Raw genomic sequence first — 19,442 nt, 5'->3', positions numbered from 1 at the left:
CACACCTTTTCCTTTATTCAGTTGTGGCTCTTTCCAGAAGATGCCTATCATATACCTACTGGGAAAGCAGACGGGCCATAGTCAAGGGAAAAGTAGGGCTGTGAGGAGCTGGTATTCTAGGTACGTCAGTCACTGAAGACCCTGAACTCTGCTGTCCAATAGAAAGTTCTGCAAAATGGATATGATTTATGTCCATTTACCACAGTAGCTGCTAGCCATCTGCAGATGTTGAGCAATTTTAATGTGGCTAAGGTGACTGAGGAGTTGAATTTTACACTATACTTAATTTTAGCTATATAATTATATATATAATGTATTACCACATTGGGCAACACAGTTTAGAGCAAATTTTATCAGACCCAGTCATTTAAAACAGGGACCTATTTATAAAGAAAAAGATTCTTTTGGCAGTACTGGGGTTGTAACTCAGGGCCTCACACTTCTAGACAGGTGCTGTACCTCTTGAGCTGTGCCGTCTTCACAATGAAAAGATTCTTAATGTGCCTTTTAATAATACATTTAGACTAGGTAGTTGTAAAAAATTAATAGTCACATATTTTCAGGCTATCTTTATAAGACATTGTTGATAATGTTTTGCTCTAAAATACTTTCTTATAGAAAATGAAAGATATGAAATTACTAAGCGTGATCTTCTCCAAGGAAAGTCAGTACCACATTATGCTGCTATTGAGCCCAATGGAAGTGGTCTGATGATCGTCTCCTACAAGTCTTTCAAATTTGTTCAGGCTGAGCAAGATCTTGAAAATATCAATGAAGACATGTCAAGGGAAAGCAAAGGTGATTTTACCTTAATCTTCATAGAGCTCATGTGTATGTATGTATGTATGCATGTATGAATAAAGGTCATGTTTTAGGATGAGAATACTAACATGGTCTTTCAGAAGCCAATTTTATTTGTACATACACAATAAATAGTCTTTTAAAGCTATTTAAGAAAATATTCTCTCTGTAATCACTGCTGTTCATATTTCTGATGTTCATATCCAGGATAGTATATTTTGTTTATTAGATTTTGTTTAAACTTAACAATTATACATATTATTCTTCGAATTTACTTTTTTCTTTTTTCCTTTATTTATTTATTTATTTATTTATATATTTATTTTTATTGTTGTCCTGGGTGTGGTACATTGTGGCATTTTCAAAGGTTCTTACAATGTATTAATTATATTATTCGTTTTCTTAAATGACTTAAAGTAAAAATTAGCTTCCCTATTTGTACATTTAAAAATTCTTTGAAAAGTATTTTTAAATGCTTATGTAATAAATATTTTAAAATATTTTCTCCATGTTTAGAAATTATGCACCTCAGAAAAAATATACTTGTTGGCTTTTAGCTTAGTCTCTTACAGCTTTATTTCTTTATAAGTAGTATATATTTTGTTAGATTATCTCTGACTTCCACTGTTAGGTCTTGACTTTATGAAACTCTGCTAAAGCTTTTCCAGAACAAGTATTGCTATCCTTAGACCACATATCCTTTAGAACTCCTTTTTGAGCAGATGTGAAGAAAGAAAGGCATGAGTTCCTTGATCCTTGGAACCACTTTGCCCAGATACCTATAGGACCACGTAGTTCAAAGACAAATTGCAGCCTAAGTAGAACATAGCATGTTTAAGTCATTAACTACCAATCTAAGTATTATTTTTCTAGTTCACATTCATGTTATATTTTGAAACTCATTAATTTTGTCATAGCATTTTCATAATAATTAAATAAAGTGTATTTTTTTTTAAACTATAAGTAACTTATTTATTTTGGTGGGACTGGGGTTTGAACTCAGGGCATTGCACTTGCAAAGCATATGTCCTACCACTTGAGCTACACCTCCATTCCATTTTGTTCTGGTCACTTGTGGAGATGGGATCTCCAAAGCAACCAGCAACTAAGAAGATTATTTACATATTTGTGTATTTTTAGTGAGGAGGTGATTAAAAAATGCTTGCTTTTCCCTTAGTCTGCTTCCATGACTTTTTATACTAAAAGTTCATGTGGTTTTACAGGCTTTTCAAAATTACTTTGTTTACTTTTCAGGGAACCTATTTTGCATTCATTTCAACTAGGAATCCATTCTATGTGTATGTGTAAGAGAAAGAGGGAGAATAGGGATAAAGGATGGCTGTCAGTAGTGTTTTATGAGTGCTTATTTCCAGGAGCATCAGGTAAGCCTGGACCAGGATAATGTCAAGTATAATTGCTGTAAGTCTGAGTGAAAATTCCCAGAAGAACACTATGCGTGTTTGTTTATGATTGCTTTTTCTATGAGATGATCGCTACAAAACATGTTCTTTTATATCTTCTACTCTCTAATTTGGTATGTTGTAACCTCACTTTTATTACATAGTGCATTTTTCTTTTCCCAGGAGAACCTCTGTATTACTGGCAACAGTCTGAAGATGATTTGACAGTAACAGTACGACTTCCAGAAGACATTTCTAAGGAGGACATTCAAATACAGTTTTTGCCTGATAACATCAAAATTATGCTGAAGGGTCTCAGGATTTTGGAAGGAAAGCTGTATTCATCCATCGATCATGAAAGCAGTACATGGATAATTAAAGACAATAATAGGTATTTTTTTTGTTTTTACAGTCTTATAATTGAATTTTGCCTTTTTTCTTTTTTTATTCCATAGTAGTCATATCAAAGATGAATACATTTCATAGTTTTGTCTGGCCAGCTGAGTTTTTTTGTAAGATAGGTTAAAAATAGAATAACTATATCAAAGAGCATAATTGTAGTTAAAATTAAATATATTGGCATGGTTAGGACTTGCAGTATATAGTAGTGCTTTTCATTACAACTATAGGTAAAGTAATAATGAAATGTGAAAATGGTTATATTAGTTTTTACTCTTCAATAATACATTTCCATTTTTTAAAAATTTAAAACATATTAAAGGTATGATGTGAGAAATCTCTCTCCAGCCCAGGTTCACCAGTCACCCATTCATTCTCCCACTCTGCACAGATACTGTTCATAGTTTCCTTTCTGAGGTCTTATATGTGTATTCTAGCAACACATTTATTTCTTCCTTTTTTTAAAGAGAAAAGTTTTTGACACATACTATACACAATTATGTATTATGCTTTTGTTCATTTTCATCAGTAACTGTTAAAGGTCTTTCCACTAGGTATACATAACAGTTTTTAATATTTTTTGTGTCTTTATAATAATTTTACTCAATTAACTGCACCATCATTTAAAAAATGTGGTTCTCTATTGTTGTACATTTAAACTGTTTCCAATCTTTTGCTATGGTGACTATTTCTATATATAATTTTGCATGTATAAATATATAAATAGATAGATGGGTACACGTATGAACAATAAATTTCTACTCATGGAATAATATTTCCTTCAGAATTGTGGTAAATAAGTTTTGTTTCAATGAAAATTGACTAATTACATTTTTTTTATGAATTGTGTGCTTAGGACACACAAAAAGCATAAACCAGTGTCTGGCACAGTGGCTCACTTTTGTAATCCTAGACACTCAGGAGACAGAGATTGGGAGGATCACAATTCAGACCTGCACAGGCATAGATGAAACCATAATCAAAAAATAACTGAAGCAAAAAGGGCTGGAGGTGGGCTTAAGTGGTAGAGTACTTGCTTTGGAAGCTCAAGGTCCTGCGTTCACTCCCTACCACTCATCAAAAGACTAAACACAAAACACACAAAAGAAATACATGATAAATTGGACAATCGAAAAATTTTCCACACATCAAAGTTGAAAAGTTTTGCTCTACTAAAGATGCCTTAAAAAAAGCAAAACTACAAAACACACAGTAAAAAAAAATATTCATAGTACTCATATCCAGACCTGCATTCTCCATATATAAGGATCTCTACAAATCCATATTTAAAAGACAACACAGTTGTAAAACTTTGTTAACTGATTTGAATGGACACATCACAATAGAAGTTAAATGACCAGCTAGTACACACATGAGAAGGAACCATCATCAGTCATGAGAGAAAGTGAAGCCAGAATGAGACACTGAAGTATTGCTAAAACATTATTGAATGTTGGTGAGGATTTGGATCACCAACAACTCATGCATTGCTGTTCTGAATATAAAATAATGCAGACACTTTGGCAAATGTTTAGTAGTTTCTTACTGAGTTAGACATATTGTAGCCCAGCAGTTTTGCTTAATGTTTACCAATGAGAAATGTTGATAATAAAGCAAAGTCAAAATTTTCAATAAACTAATTCATAGCAGCTTTACTTAGAAAAGTCAGATACTGGACACTACTCTAATGTTCATGAAAAGGTGAGTGAATAAAGATGTAGTGTTTATACAGTGGAATGGTACTCTAATAAAAAAAAATTAAGAGTTACTGATGAACACAGCAAGTGTTCAAAACGTGGCGTGAAAGAAGCCAGAGCACAAAATTATATGATATGTAATTTCACATAAGCAGTAATAGAACTAGCAAATGTAATCACTGTTGATAAAAATCAGAAACAGTGTTTACCACTTAGGGTAGGAGGATTGATTGGAAGAGGGTACAACAGAGCTTCCTGGGTAGTATATGTATGCATTTATTAGCTCAGTAAACTTGTCAATTTTGCTTACAAATTGTACTTCAATAAAAGGGATGTAAATTTGTTTTTAAAATAAGACTAACAGGGTTAAACATCTTATAAAACTTTGATTCTCTGCTTTTACTGCCAGATACTTCACTCCTCAATCATTTGAGTTAATGAAATTATTTATTTTCACATAGATCAAGTCTTAGTAATTACTGAATTTAGATTAATGAGTAGTGTTAGGCACTTTATTTTTTTAATGGTGAATTTGATTAAAAAATGGGCAATTGACTGATTTAAAGAACACCCTGAATTACTTGGTTTAGGTTAATGTTGCATATAGGATATTAGATATTTTTAAGTAAGATATAGTTCTTGATTAATAGTGTCTTACTTATATGAGTCTAACATGAGTCTTAAGTCATGAGAGTCTAAAAAATCCCTAGTTTAAAGGAAATTTCAAGTGTTAAAAGTAGGTTTGCTAAATTTATTAATTGTGACATTTGGTGAGTCAGTTACATTTTCTAATACATGAAAAACAGTTATCTGAAAGGTATCTGAAACACAAAATGTTTTGTTATTTCTACATATTCCATTTAATCATGTTTATGAATATGTGAGAGATTTGAGGGTAGCATTATAAATTGGCAAACCAACCCAGAACGTACTGTTAAATGTAAATGTAAGTCATTGAGCAGTAACCCACGAGAGGTCTCCAGTAATAACTAGACTACATACCAACAGTTTTGACATTCAATACAAGAACATGGGCCAGTATTCTCTCAGTAAATTTGAATTGTGTGATTATTATTTTGTGTTATAAAAGATAATTAAAATGAGGTGTAGGTGTTAGGTGGCTTAAAAAACACAATTTTCTGTACTTGATTACATTATTCATATCTTTCATTTTCAAATAGTTAAATGTTCTTTCTCACTTTGGAAGGATTTGTTTAGTAGTCTGCAGTCATGCATGGTGTATCTGTTCTGCTTGGATAGTAGGATGATGCTAGATTTAAAGTATAGAAATGTAGTTATGCTAAAAGGGCTGCATTGCCTAGGTATCCAGAATCTTTTTAGGTAGTAAAAAGCATATTTTTATATTCTGATCCCTGGGGAAAAGTTCTTTAATAGTTATTTACATATATTTTTTCAGAGAGGCAGAATAGTGCAGTAGTGAAGAACATGGACTTGGAACAAGACTGCCTTACTAGCTTGTGAACTTGGCAAGTTATTTAACGTCTTAGTGATTTCTTTCCTTACTTATAAAATAAACATGGTAATAATACTTTTATTTGGTTGTGGTAAGCAGTAAATGATTTAAAACGTGAAGTGCTAAAAATAGCACCCGTCATCTGGTAAAGCATTAGGTAAATATAAACTGCTGTCATTTTCATTCATCATCATCATCAAGATTATCCTGTTTCTTAGAAAATACAAGTAAATCTGTGCATTTAATGATTGTGGTAATTTTCCATGCTAATGATAGGAACTCCTGTTACATGAGAGGTATCATTTTGTATAGTCTCTTGAAATACATAGTTTCAGAAATTTTTAAATGCAATAATTAATTCATGAGGTGGTGACAATAAGAGCCTTGAAAAAGAATGGCTAAATTTGCATGTTCTATTTGATTATTATAATAGTTATCATTGTGTTCTGGCAGTTGTTTGCTTGCAGTTGTGTTTGAGGGCACAGGTTAGTGTGGTGCATATATAACAAATATGGCACATGGAAAAGGCTGTTTGGCCATGAAACAGCTGCCACCACTGCACTTTTCTTCCTGTGACAGCAGTGGCCATTCATAGTGTGTCTTGCTTGCATTTCCCCTCCTATTCCAAAGGAACATAGGCCAGCTGCCCTCTTCTTGTGTCCACGGCCTGTTCTGACTCAGCTGTTTCCCTTTCCTGCTGCCTCTGTTTTTGATCTCAGGGTTCTCTGACAGCCCCTCTTTAGTACATTTGGAATTTCTGTTTAATGACTTAAATGTCCAGAATTAGATTTTAAATCTAATTGAGAATAGTTAATAGAGACCACATTAACATTTTTATTGCCTATATTACCAAGTTTATTTTTCTAATTCCTGCATTTCCTTTCAATTCTTTAAAAGCCAAATTTTAAAAATTAACATTGCATTGGCTTAACCTGCATGATCTTTTCATTAATAATTATGTATGTTTTATGGCTGTTTGTGAAAATAAAGGCTCCAATTATAGGTCCTTTCCTTGCTTTACATCCTCCCTGCCCCACTCCCCAATGTTTCACAGTTCTATGCTCCTTGTATTTCCATTATTTACAGTTAGTAACACATTGCACACCTGGACTACAGCAATACTTTCTAGGTATTCTTACTTTTTCCCAGTCACTCCCCTCTGTAAGCCATTTTATGAACCATTTCGAGTAGTACTTTCTCATCTGATTATGAAATATAGGTTATTTGACCTTGAATTTCAGGTTTTCTGTCACATGCAAAATTAAAATCAAAAAAATATTTGGGATAACAGATGGTTACTTACTGTAAGGAATCCTTCTGTTTGTTGTCGGCTGTATAATTTGTATAGTTACTTCATGTGACATCACTTTTCTCACTTAAATATTTAGCTTGGAGATCTCCTTGATTAAGAAGAATGAAGGACTGATGTGGCCAGAGCTTGTTGTGGACGATAAACGAGGGGAACTTATAAGAGACTCAGCCCAGTGTGCTGCAATAGCCGAACGCTTGATGCATTTGACTTCTGAAGAACTGGTAAGCAGTTGCAATAGTAGCGGGACTTTCCACGAATCCACAATTATGCTATGTAAGGATTATGTTATGACCTTCAAACATTACTTTGCCTTTCCTAATATAAAAGACACAGATCAGTTTACCATTGACCTAATTAAATGTATTCATATGACTTAAAGTTCTAATGTTTATTTCTCACGCTATAGGAATATACATACATGTGTAAGCCTATTGTGTAGGGGGTGAGGTGTGTATGTATGTATGTATCTGTCCACATATATTCTGCTTTAGAAAAGTGAACCGGCCATTGATGACAGGGACATAAATTATAATTTTACCTTCTATATGCTAATAATCTGCTCCCCTCACTGGAATTTTCTAGGTGATCGTAGTATGTATATATATGTACTACTATATATATGTCATGTATAGTACAGTTATTTTTGTATTGATAAATTCCTTGTAATGATTGTGATGACCATGCAATACCTATTTAGCCATGAGGTTGAAAATGTTCCAATGACTTGTAAGATCATGTTGAGAATTCAACAAATACAGCAATGCATAAGAATGTCAGTTATATATGCTCATTTGCAAAATTATATCAGCATATATAAAGTGTCTGATTTATTGCATCTTGGATTATAGTGATGAGGAAGACCATTTGAACAATTATTTATCCTGTAAGGTTAGCTGCATCCTAAGATGGAAAACAAAGATTGGAATATTCACAGTGAATGTTATTTGTCAAAAGGAAGCATGACCAAAGTAGAGAAACCAAGTTTCATGTTTGCCTGCAGTAATTGAAAATTTCAGGAAGCACTGGAATTTAAAAATATTTTCTTAGTTCTTTTTACAATTTATTCAGCAACTACTTACTATGACATGCTATGAGAATAAAATAATTGTACACTAGTACAGACTTGTTTTGAGATTATAGATAATTCTTCTAACACTTTTCAGTGGGTTTTTTGTTGTTTTGCAATGCTGGGGATTGAACCCGAGGCCTTGTGTGTGCTAGGGAGGGGCTACATCCCCTAGCCCTTCCTAACTAAAATATCTTTTAAGCTTGATGATGTTAAAGGACTATTGATAATTATGAGAAAGTTACTGAAAATACTAACATGGAATCTTGTCATCTACAATTGAAGGCAGCTTTGTGTTATTAAATCATTGCCTTTGTACAATGCTTAGAACCTCTGTTGCACTGTAAATAGAACGGTACATGGGGAAAGACATTTTGGAACAGATTGTGTAGAATTGGATTTTTTTTTTTTTTTTTTGTCTTTTTCTTTTTTTTTGGTGCTGGGATCGAAAATTTTTTTTTTTTTTTTTTATGGTCTAGGCTTGGGGGTTTCTTTTTTGAAAGACTTTTAGCTATGAACTTGACTTTAAATAAAGGACTATTTTGAGTGTCAGTTTCCATTGACCATCCTTTTTCAGTTTTCACTTTCTTCATCTTATGTTACTAATTTATTTTCTCCTTTTTGCTTACTTTGGATTTATTTTGTTTTCTGTTTTTGAAAGTGATCACTTCACTGGTTGATTTTTTTTTTTTTCTTGAACCTTCCTTTTGTAATGAAAGCTGTGCTATAGTTTGGATCTTAAATGTCCTCCAAATGCCTATATTTTAAACATTTGGTCCCCAGAGTGGCATTTTTGGAGGTGGTAGAAACTTTAGGAAGTGGGGCCTAGTGCAAGATCTTTAGGTTATTGGGAGCATGCCCTAAAAGGGAACATGAGACCCCAAGCCCCTCTCCTCTTCCTCTTTCTGCTTCTTCCCATAGGCCCAAAGCAGCAGGGCCAACCAATCATGAATTGTAACCTCTAAAACTGAGCCAAAATATACCTTTTCTCTTTATAAATTGATTATATTAGCTATTTGTTATAGTGACAGAAAGCTGACTAACACAAAAACATTTAGTGCTATACATTTCTTTCCAAACACTGCTTTAGCTGGGTTCTCCAAATTTTCAGCTCATCTTAATTCAGTCAGGGATTGATTTGATTTGATGTTGCCTTTCAGTCTTTTACTTGACTGACTTATTCCTTGTCTATCCTTATTAAGGTCAAACTTTTCATGTATCTCAACTGACAGCCTAGGGTAGTTACTGAGGTTGTCCTGTGCATCTCTTGAACTCTAATTTTTGTCCCCTAAGCATTTAGGTAATATCCAAGCACAGCTTGTTTAGTCCCTTATCTGCTCTCCTCTACCTGTCTTTTCTCCACTCAGCTTGGAAATCAGGAGTTGAGAGCTATTCCCTTTCTTTATAATCTGGTCTTAAGTACTGGCTGCCTTTGGTAGTCATGAACTTTAAAATTTTGAGCTTCTGTCTCTAACATATGGATTGTTTGAAGGAGGAGGGAAAAAAGAATGCCTTCTGTTTTCTGCTGGACATACATAATTCCTTCAGTCACTGTGACAAAGCAGCACTAAGAGATTGTGTAATTGCTTTTTCAGTCAACCACAACAACCTTAATTGTTCCTATTGATATGTAGACTGTAGCCTACAGTCAGCCACAGCTGGCTGGCTTCATATCCTAGCCGAAATATGGACAGATTTTGATTACATAGATCCTCTACAACTCCCAGCCATTTAGTTTCATGGGCTCTCAGGTCACTTCTTTAAATTCTAAATCACATGGCTATATTTTGGCAAGTTAGGTGTATATACATTTGATCAATTACTGAATTTTTATATATGTTTTGTATAAGTTATTGCTTAATTATTATGTTCTTAATATTCTGTAAGATACACAAGACCAAGATCTCTAGATCTTTGCATTTCAGCAAGGGAACCTGTGAAGATTACTTTTGTAATTACATTTATCTCTACTTTTGCTTATTAGCCATCTATTATTAGTTGTCTGTTTTTGTTTGGGTGTGGGGGGGTGGTAGTAGAAATAGTAGTTGTTGTAGATTATACATCTTTGTCATCCTCAAATTATATCATTTCACTTATTTAGGAACTTACAGTGTATTTCCATATATTATGGAAATTATATTTCATATTACTATCTTGTTTTATTTCTACGTTATAAACCTCATAACACTTTTTTTAGCATTAACCAGTTTTCTTTTAAAGATATTAAAAATGAGAAAATGTTTTTCAAATTTGCTGTTTCTTCTGTTCTACATTCTTTTGTGTTGATTGGAATTTTCATCGGAATTTTCCTACCTGAAGAACTTCTTTAGCATCTATTACAGGTCTACTGGTGATAAATATAAATTCTCACAGTTTTTGTTTGTCCGTAAAAACATTTACGTAGTCTTTTTTTTCCTGTTACTTTTCTTGTGTATATTATTCAGTGTTAATAGTTTTAGTTCTTTGTTTTTCCTGTCAGAACTTTAAATATGTTCCATTATATTTTGGCTTGTGTTAACTTCTAATGAGAAGTTAACTGTCTTATGTATCTTTCCTTGACTATACATGATGTATACTTTTTTGTCCCCTGACAATTTTTAGAATTTTTTCTTGTTTTTTATAGCAATCTTATTATTGTGACTTGCCATGATCTTTGATTTAAAAAAAAAAAAAGTTTACTATGCTTGGGGTTATTTGACCTTCTTAAATCTCCGTGATTCAGTTTTTATTAAACAATTTTGACCCATTTCATTTTTTCCCTTTTCCAGCTTTTTCCCAATTACCCATATGCCCGTATGTTAGACTGTTTGATACTGTTCCACAGATCATTGGGGTGATGTCAGAGGGGTTTTTTTTTTCCTTTATGCTTCATTTTAGACAGTCTCTTGCTGTTTCATGATCTCTGAGTTTTACTTTTGTAATGTCTGTAATCAGCTGTCAATCCCATGTTTTGTTTTGTTTTGTTTTCATTTCAAACATTATATTTTTATATCTACATGTTCAATTGGTTCTTTCTTTATATCTTCCAAATCTCTCTCTCTCCACACACTCACACCTTCATGTTTCCCTTTACATCTTTGAGTATATGAATAGCTAACTCCATCATTCTGTCATCTCTTATTTTTGTTAATTATGATTTTTGTTGGCCATGGGTCTGAAATTAGTTTTTAATTATTGCTATAATGATAACATTTTAAGGAAGAAAAGTCCATTTCATTATTGTTTTTTTTTTTTTTTTACTTTTTTTTTGGCCTTTAAGAATCCAAATCCAGATAAAGAAAAACCTCCTTGCAATGCCCAGGAATTAGAAGAATGTGATATTGTCTTTGAAGAGAGCTCCAGCTTATGCAGATTTGATGGTAGTACATTAAAAACTACTCATGTGGTAAGTCTTTTTTTTTTTTTTTTTTTTTGGTTTGTTTGTGGGTGGGGTTTTTTGTTTGTTTGTTTCAAGAGAGGGTCTCATGAACTATTTGCCTGGGCTAGCTTTGAACCATATTCCTCCTGATCTCTGCCTCCTGAGTGACTAGGATTATAGGAATGAACCACTGGCACCCAGCTTGTATGGTAAGTTGTTAATAGTATTATTTCTAAAAATTTGTGAATAAATGGAAGTCACTCAGGTGATAATTGAGTTACCAAATATATGATTTACAAACGTACCTATTGGAGCCAGATGTCTCTAATCTCAGCACCTGGGATGCTGAGGAGGAAGGATTGCAAGTTTGGAGCCAACCCGGGCTTCATAGGGAGACCGTGTTTCAAAACTAGCAAAATAAATAAAAAAAACAACAAGGGAAAAACCAAAACACTTTGATTGGTACTTATTGGTTGCAATAAATCTCATTATTCCATAAAGTAGCATCATTCCCTGCACCAAACCCAATTGTTGTTTTGGTACTGTTGCATATTGGTATTTTTCAGTTGGCTTTTTTTTCTGTGATGGTTTTTATATATAGTTGTGACTAATTTGTAGTAACTTTATGACTGCTTTTTTCATTGGACATTAGGACATTTCCTCATGTTATTTCAGCTCCTACTTAAATGGTTGGAATATACTATGTTATTCTTAGGAGGTGTTTATTTAGTGGATACATTCTAGTATCTCTCTTAATAACTTTTTAACTTCATTTTTCATGATTCTGCTATTGTTTTTAAAAATTCCTTTATTACATGAAACCATTTTATATTGTCTGATATTCAATGAAGAGTTCAGAAATTAAATCAGTAGACTAAGCCTCTGAGAAACTGATTTCTACTTTATATTAGTAATATTTTCAGTTACTGCCTATTTCACTGCATGTTTACCTGCACTTTCAGTTTTCTGTTTGGTCTATACTAATTGGTATGCAAGATACAAGATTTTATTTTAGTCTATATTTTTTAATGGTTGACTTGCATATATTAACTATATTATGAAGAATTTTTTTATTTGTCTTAGTTTTGTTACTGATTTGTATGATTAGTTTTAAACTTGAAAAACCCTTCTATATGAAGTAATTTAATTTTTTTTTTCCATTTTGGAATGTTTTTATTCAGCTCCTTAAATCATCTGGGATTTTTTTTTCCTACTCTGGTGGGTCATAAGTATATGATTTCTTTCCCCTCAGAACTATATTCTGCATAAAAGCTTTGAGAAATGTACATGCAGCAAAAGAATGTTGCCTGCAGTGGCTCAGTTTAGCCAGTGTTTGGTCCACAGCTTTACAAAGATGTAGATGTAGATTTTTAAATTTAGAAACACATTGGATATTTTTACATAGGGAATCCCTAATCATTGGTTAATGCTACTGGTCCAAGTTCGATGTTTTATAGTTGTTTATGTGGGAAGGATCTCCATAGCAAATCAGTGACTAATTTGGAGCTGTGCATGTAGAAATTTAGTTGCATTGCCAAAATCAGAAGTGATGGGACTTTAGGAGTCTCAGTCCAAGCAAAAGGAGCAATAGAAGCTGGGCACCAGTGGCTCACACCTGTAATCCTAGCTATTCAGGAAGCAGAGATCAGGATGATTGAGGTTCGAAGCCAACCCAGGCAAATAGTTTGTGAGACCCTATCTTGAAATAAGCCATCACAAAAATGGCTGGCAGAGTAGCTCAAGGTATAGGCCCTGAATTTAAGCCCCAGTAACACCAAAAAAAAAAAAAAGGAGTGAGAGAGAAAAATTTGGTCTTTTCTTATTCTGTTTTTAGACTTCTGAGAATAGGATTTAAGGTTCTGTTTTCAAAAAACATCTTAAAAATTTCTGCCATATTTTAACCTAATCAGAATTGAGGAAGAAGTATAATACATAATAGATAGTCCTTCTAACTTTGAAGAAACTCTATAGGTTTGTACAACTATTTTATCTTCATTTTATAGATAATTAGGGCAAGCTAATGGATAGGGTTAAATGAGATCACTAATAGAGCCAATATTAGAAACTAGGTCTGTGGACTTCCAGTATGCTTGGCCATGATTTTCCCTAAACACTAGTACCATAAATTTGAATTTGGAGATTCTAGGTCACTACAGTCAGTACCTACTTCAAAGTAAAATGCCTCTAAAGAACATGAATGATAGACTTGTGTGATAAGCAGGTTCTATCTTCAGAAAAATAAAGAAATTATACTAACAGTCTCTTTGTACCATAACTCTTAGAGACAATATTTAGTGAAACATTTATAGCAATTTTTATGTACTTTTTAACTTTTTAGTCACAATTTAGTGTTTTGATTGCTGGTTTAAGTCTAATTAGTATATAATTAACACTGAATAATCTTATCTTTGTTTCAGTTGGGTTAAATTTAAGGCCACAATTTACTTTTAGAATATCAGAACTTTGATTTTCCTATTATTAGTCATTTTTATAAATACAGACAAAAATACAGTGAAGTAAGAATGCATAAACATTGCTGTTCAGATATAATTAGGGTAGTAGAATAAACATAAGTGGAATGGCTCTAATAAATAGTACTAAGTTCATCTTCATTCTAAATACAAATTTAATATTACAATACTACATAAACCTTAATGTAAACTTGCATAAATATAGCTTTATTTATAAAGCTATAACAAAAATAGTTTCTGGTGTACCCAAGAGGGTACCAGTTGGCTTGTCATTGGAGGAAGAGAATTAAGGAGGCTATGATGCTTGGATGTGTTTCAGTGCATATATTTAAGGAACCAAGCCAGATATTTCACAGAGAATTTATATTTTAAGTCTGACATCTGTCTGCCATGTTTATTTAAAGTTCTTTCTTCTTGATTTCATTTGTCTAGACTTTGGACAATCTTAACTTATATGGAATGGTCAGTATACATCCTTACAGTTTTAGAAAAGATACTTAGCAAAAAGATCAGAACATTATATTTTAAATGACAAATTCCCCAAAATATACATGAAAATAAGAATAAGTATTTTAGTAAATGTTTATCGTTTTAAATTGAAATGATGGATTAGATATATTTGGTTAAGTAAAATATATTAATTGAAATTAATTTTTCCTGTTTCTTTTTAATACTGGCTACTAGAAAAGTTTAAATAATGAATTTCACCCCCATTTTATTTCTATAGGAGATAACTGATCTGTCATGATCAAATTACACTCGAATGGCCAAAAGGTGGTATGATATTTTTTAAAAATTAGATTACAGTGAATTTCTTACATTAGATGGTATTCATGTTTGAAACATAAGATTGAAATAGCTGAAAAGAATATTTACAGCTGGTCATGGTAGTGTGTGACTGTAGTCCCAGCTACTTAGGGGGCCAGGACAGGAGGATCACTTGAGGAATTGGAGGCCATTGTGGGCAAACTCTGTCTCAGAGAATGGATGGATGGATGGATGGATGGATGGATGGATAGATAGATAAATAGATAATTTGTAGCTTTTAAATAAATCCACTGAGAAAGGAAACAAGTTAAAAACAAATGATGCTTTTATGTTACTCTCATTATGAAAGGAATTAGAAGAGGCATGTACTCTGTGTGTTAATTCTTTCAAGAAGATATCATAGATAGGTTCAGAAATTATAGAGAAGATAAATACATTTAGAAAGTATCCAAACAAGTTGTTCTCATGCTTTTTGGTCCTTTAACTCCCTTATATTCTTAAGCTCTTTGGGGCAATTAATTTTTATATTTGAAATTTATCTACCAAAATTTACTATATTAGACATTAAAGTAAGAAAAATGTAATTAATTTATTTATAATAATTCATTGCCTCCTAACATAAATAGTATTTTCTAGTGAAAATTAGGACATTTTCCAAAGCCAACACAAAAAAATGTAAGAGAATGACATGTTTTATATTTGTGCAAGAACATACTTGGATTCTCCTTCTGTAATCAATATATTTGAGTATGTTTTGATTGAAGTATGTGAAGAAAATAAAGGTTCATAGATTATAATTGGAAAAGAGGGAAGTACTTAATGTTTTCAGGTAATGGTGGTTTTTCCTTTGATGTTACACTAGAACTCAACAAGTGTTAATTTCTTCAAGATTAGTTGCAGTGTGGAGTCTGAGATCATTCCTGTGATTTTTTTCATACTCTTGTTTCTTTCAAATTCATTATTTTTTTTGAGGCACTTTAGAGGCATGCTTCACACATGCAGATCATTTGGAAATGTTTATTCTCTACATCATGTAGAATTTCCAAATGTTGATCTATTTTGTTATGCATATATACACACACACACATGTGCACACGTGCCACATTTGTTATCATGCTAGTGATCTCATCAGAACAGTGTAGACAAGCTATCCTCATGCTATTGAATGTAAGTTTTCAAAATTCTGTTTTGTTTGAAAGCTCAAATTTTGTCATTGGCAACATGATTTCCAGATTTAATCTTGAAGTGACAGTGTCACTTCATTAACTTTTGAGAAAATATTTGCCAAAATTGGCTCTTACAGGGTGGCTCAAATGATTGCTCAGCTACTTTTCATTAAGACAACTATGGCTGAATTTTGAGAGGATTCAACTCAGTGCTTAACATTATCCTTCACTTAGATTTTAGCAGTAGCTAACATTTTACCACATTTATTTTTTCTCTATTTTTCTGTTTTTGCTGAAACATTTAGGAGTGAATTGCAGGTACATTGTTCCTTTACCCCTAACATTTCACATACATGTTAAAAATAAAGGTTTTGTATGTGCATATACACACAATACTATAGTACTATATGCTATACTACATAAATACTATATATATATACACACACACACATACACACACATAGTAGTAATAAGGAAATTTAATAGATACAATACTTTAATTTGGAGATCATGTTCAGATAATGTGTTTTATAGCAATTTTTGCTCCTGATTCAGGATCTAACCCATGTTAATACTGCATTTAGTTTTGGTGTCTCTTTAGTCTCCTTTAATTTGGAACAGCTTATTGACCCTGGCTTCATTTCACATCTTCTATACACTGTCTCTCAATTTGGAATCATGTAATATTTCCTACTCAGATTTGATCTGCATTTGAATGTTACATATGTTTCTTTTCCACGTATCATGTTAGGCAGAATTAGGTGTCATCTTTTCCCTGCTTTTGTGGTGTTACATTTGATTATGTTGTGTCTACCAGGTTTTCCTACTCTAAAGTTATCTTCCCTTTAAAATTAATAATAAGTACTTTTGTGAAGATCAAAGTAACCCTTTTAAAGGAGTTAGTAGGTTATGGCATTTTTCTATTGCTATCTTCCCTATAGTGGGTTCCTATGTGTCATCTTAGGAATAATGTCCAGTGTCCTTACTGTGGTCTATAAGCAGACTTCAAACTTTCTATGACTCATTTATGTGATACATTATAAATTTAGATAACATACACACACACAAATCTGATGAAGAATTTCACAAGGTAAGTACTATCCTTATATGAAGTATTCTGTGCTAATATATTCTGTTTTTACAAAGAAAGAAAATTCTTTTTTTACATACTGTCTTGATTGTTGAGACCAATAGTTTAAAAAACACTAGTATCCAATCCTGATTATCTTTCATTTTCTACCCCTTTTCTCTGGGTCACTTTTCTTTAGCCATACTGGCCTTTGTGCTATTCCCCAAATGTATTAACTTGCTTTCCCCTCAGGACACTTGCATTTGTTGCTCTCTTTGCCTGAAATGTTCTGCCTTTTGCACTGTTTAACTTTATTTATACCTCTGTTCACATGCTACCTACCATCCCCTACTAACCAATGTAAAATACAACCACATTATCTATTTTCTCACCTGTTTCTTTCTCTTTTTTCTTGTAGCACTTTTTATTTCCTGATACATACTTCCGTTATTTGATACATTTATATGTATACACATTACAATGGTCAGTGAACGTTGATATCAATATACTGTGCAGCACAGCTAAAGTTCCAATTTAATAATTTTTGAAACTGGAAAAATTGTCCATTTTTTTATGTTTTTAAGTAGATGTTATTTTCTAACAGATTTTATACACTATATTTCCATAAAATGTACTTCATAGCTAATATATTTTCTTAGAATCTAGTCAAGGTAAAGAGGTCTTTAATTACATACATAACTTAATGAATGAGTGTTCAAACGAAAATGCAACTTAAAATTTTATAACACTTTTCTATTTTCAGACATCAGTTTTAGATACAAAATGCATGAGCAACTTTCTTTATACAACTTAACTTGGGCTGATGGAGTAGCTCAAGTTGGTAGAGCACCTGCTTAGCAAGCATGAGGCCCTGAGTTCAAACCCTAGTATCACCAAAAAAAACCAAAAAAAGCCAAAACCCAAAACTACAGTTTAACTGACAAAACTAGAATATAAACATGTCTTATAGTATGTGGAATATCATGTCTGAAATAGCCTTGCAGATAATTGCTTAATAATTACTATAAAATGGGCTTTGGGAGAGTAGTCTAATGATGAAGCACATCTAAACTTGCATTACAGCCACTGCTTGTTAGCTTCTTAAATCTTTCAGCCTCTTGAGATTGGGTTTCCTCTTCTATAAAGTGGATCAAAGTCCTAGTTATGAGGTAGTGAAGATTAAATAAGATAGTAAATATATATATCCACTCAGAAATATATATATCAGATTAAATATTTTTAACAATTTATTTTCTGTATAGAATGTGAATTTGAACCTAAAGTTTTAATTTAGCATCCCAGCAAGTCATTTCTTTCTAAATAGATGAAATCTTTTTCTTACTATTATTTTCAACTTTATTTGATAGTAGCAGTAATTAAAGGTTGTTTAAATGTCTTCACTTTGACATTTAATCTTCAGTATTCTTTAATTGCTGGTGTTCTGCAAAGAGAATTAGAAGCCAACCAATTGAATTCTTGAAGTGTAGTGTGCATTTCAAATTTTTTCTAGTGGATATTTCGCTCTAATTGTAGTCTCCATTGGTACTTCAAAGATAACTACAACCTTTTCTGTAATAAACATGAGAACAAAATTAATGTGGAATTATATTTTATTGGCCATAGGGTTTATGAATTTGGGTTGTTTTTCTTTTTTATGTGATATTACATTTATTTGACATTAACAAGGAATAAATTTCCAAATAAATAAACTTATCTAGATAAATTAATTTCTCCTGTTTAAATGCAAAAATTATGTTTAAAAAATCTTACTAAAATTTGGGTTTTGCCCAATATCTTACATAAAACATTCTGAAGAGAAAGTAATATTTAACTGATGTTGTGTGTCACTGGTGTGAGCATCAGTTACAGTGCTGTGCTGTGTATTTATGTTGTAATACAGGGACATTTGAAGCAATTAGGGACTCTTTGTCCCTACAATAAGTAGCCTCAGCCTACTCCATTTAAAAATTTTGTTTCTGATTTTACTTGGTTTAGGATTCTTTACACTACTAGTAAACTTGACAGTATGTCTGCCCAAAGCAGCCATCAATTTCTTTCTTAATTTGCTTTCCTATTTTGTGCTTGTCTGCCAAGTTGTGAGCTTGATGAAATTTGGCTCATAACCAGAATACATAAATTCTCTAGTGAAAAATGGGATTTGTAGCATCTTTTTTTTTCTTTTTTCTTTTTGATGGGGGGTGCTTATTTGTTTCTTGTGGTGCTGGGGATGAACCCAAAACCTCACGTGGTTGGCAAGCACTCCACCACTGAGCTACACTCCCAGCCATATGGATCTGTTCTTGATTCAGGAGCCTTTTAAACATCTTGTTCTTGTTTCTTTCAGGTAATTGTCCTGCCAGATAGTGGATAATGTCTCACTTCTGTTTTTTCCACTTCAGATTTAGCACAGTGTCTTTGTTCCTCAAACATTTTCTTTCTTATTCTAATATTGTGATTTTCT

General features: G+C 32.5%; 1 protein-coding gene across 3 annotated transcripts in view; it reads left to right on the top strand.

Moving 5' to 3' along the window:
* The window catches only part of Nudcd1 (NudC domain containing 1), a 55,583-nt gene that overhangs the window by 22,956 nt on the left and 13,185 nt on the right, over positions 1-19,442 (top strand). For all 3 annotated transcript variants that reach the window (XM_074069059.1, XM_020180834.2, XM_074069060.1), the window contains exons 5-8: positions 619-798; positions 2,385-2,592; positions 7,160-7,304; positions 11,409-11,534. In XM_074069059.1, coding sequence (XP_073925160.1) covers positions 619-798; positions 2,385-2,592; positions 7,160-7,304; positions 11,409-11,534 — 659 coding nt within the window. The remainder of the gene's footprint in view (positions 1-618; positions 799-2,384; positions 2,593-7,159; positions 7,305-11,408; positions 11,535-19,442) is intronic.

Source organism: Castor canadensis, chromosome 3 (genome assembly GCF_047511655.1).
Source record: "Castor canadensis chromosome 3, mCasCan1.hap1v2, whole genome shotgun sequence".
NCBI lineage: Eukaryota > Metazoa > Chordata > Mammalia > Rodentia > Castoridae > Castor > Castor canadensis.
The sequence above is the reverse complement of the archived record's forward strand: the minus strand, read 5'-3'. Positions and strand labels throughout refer to the sequence as shown.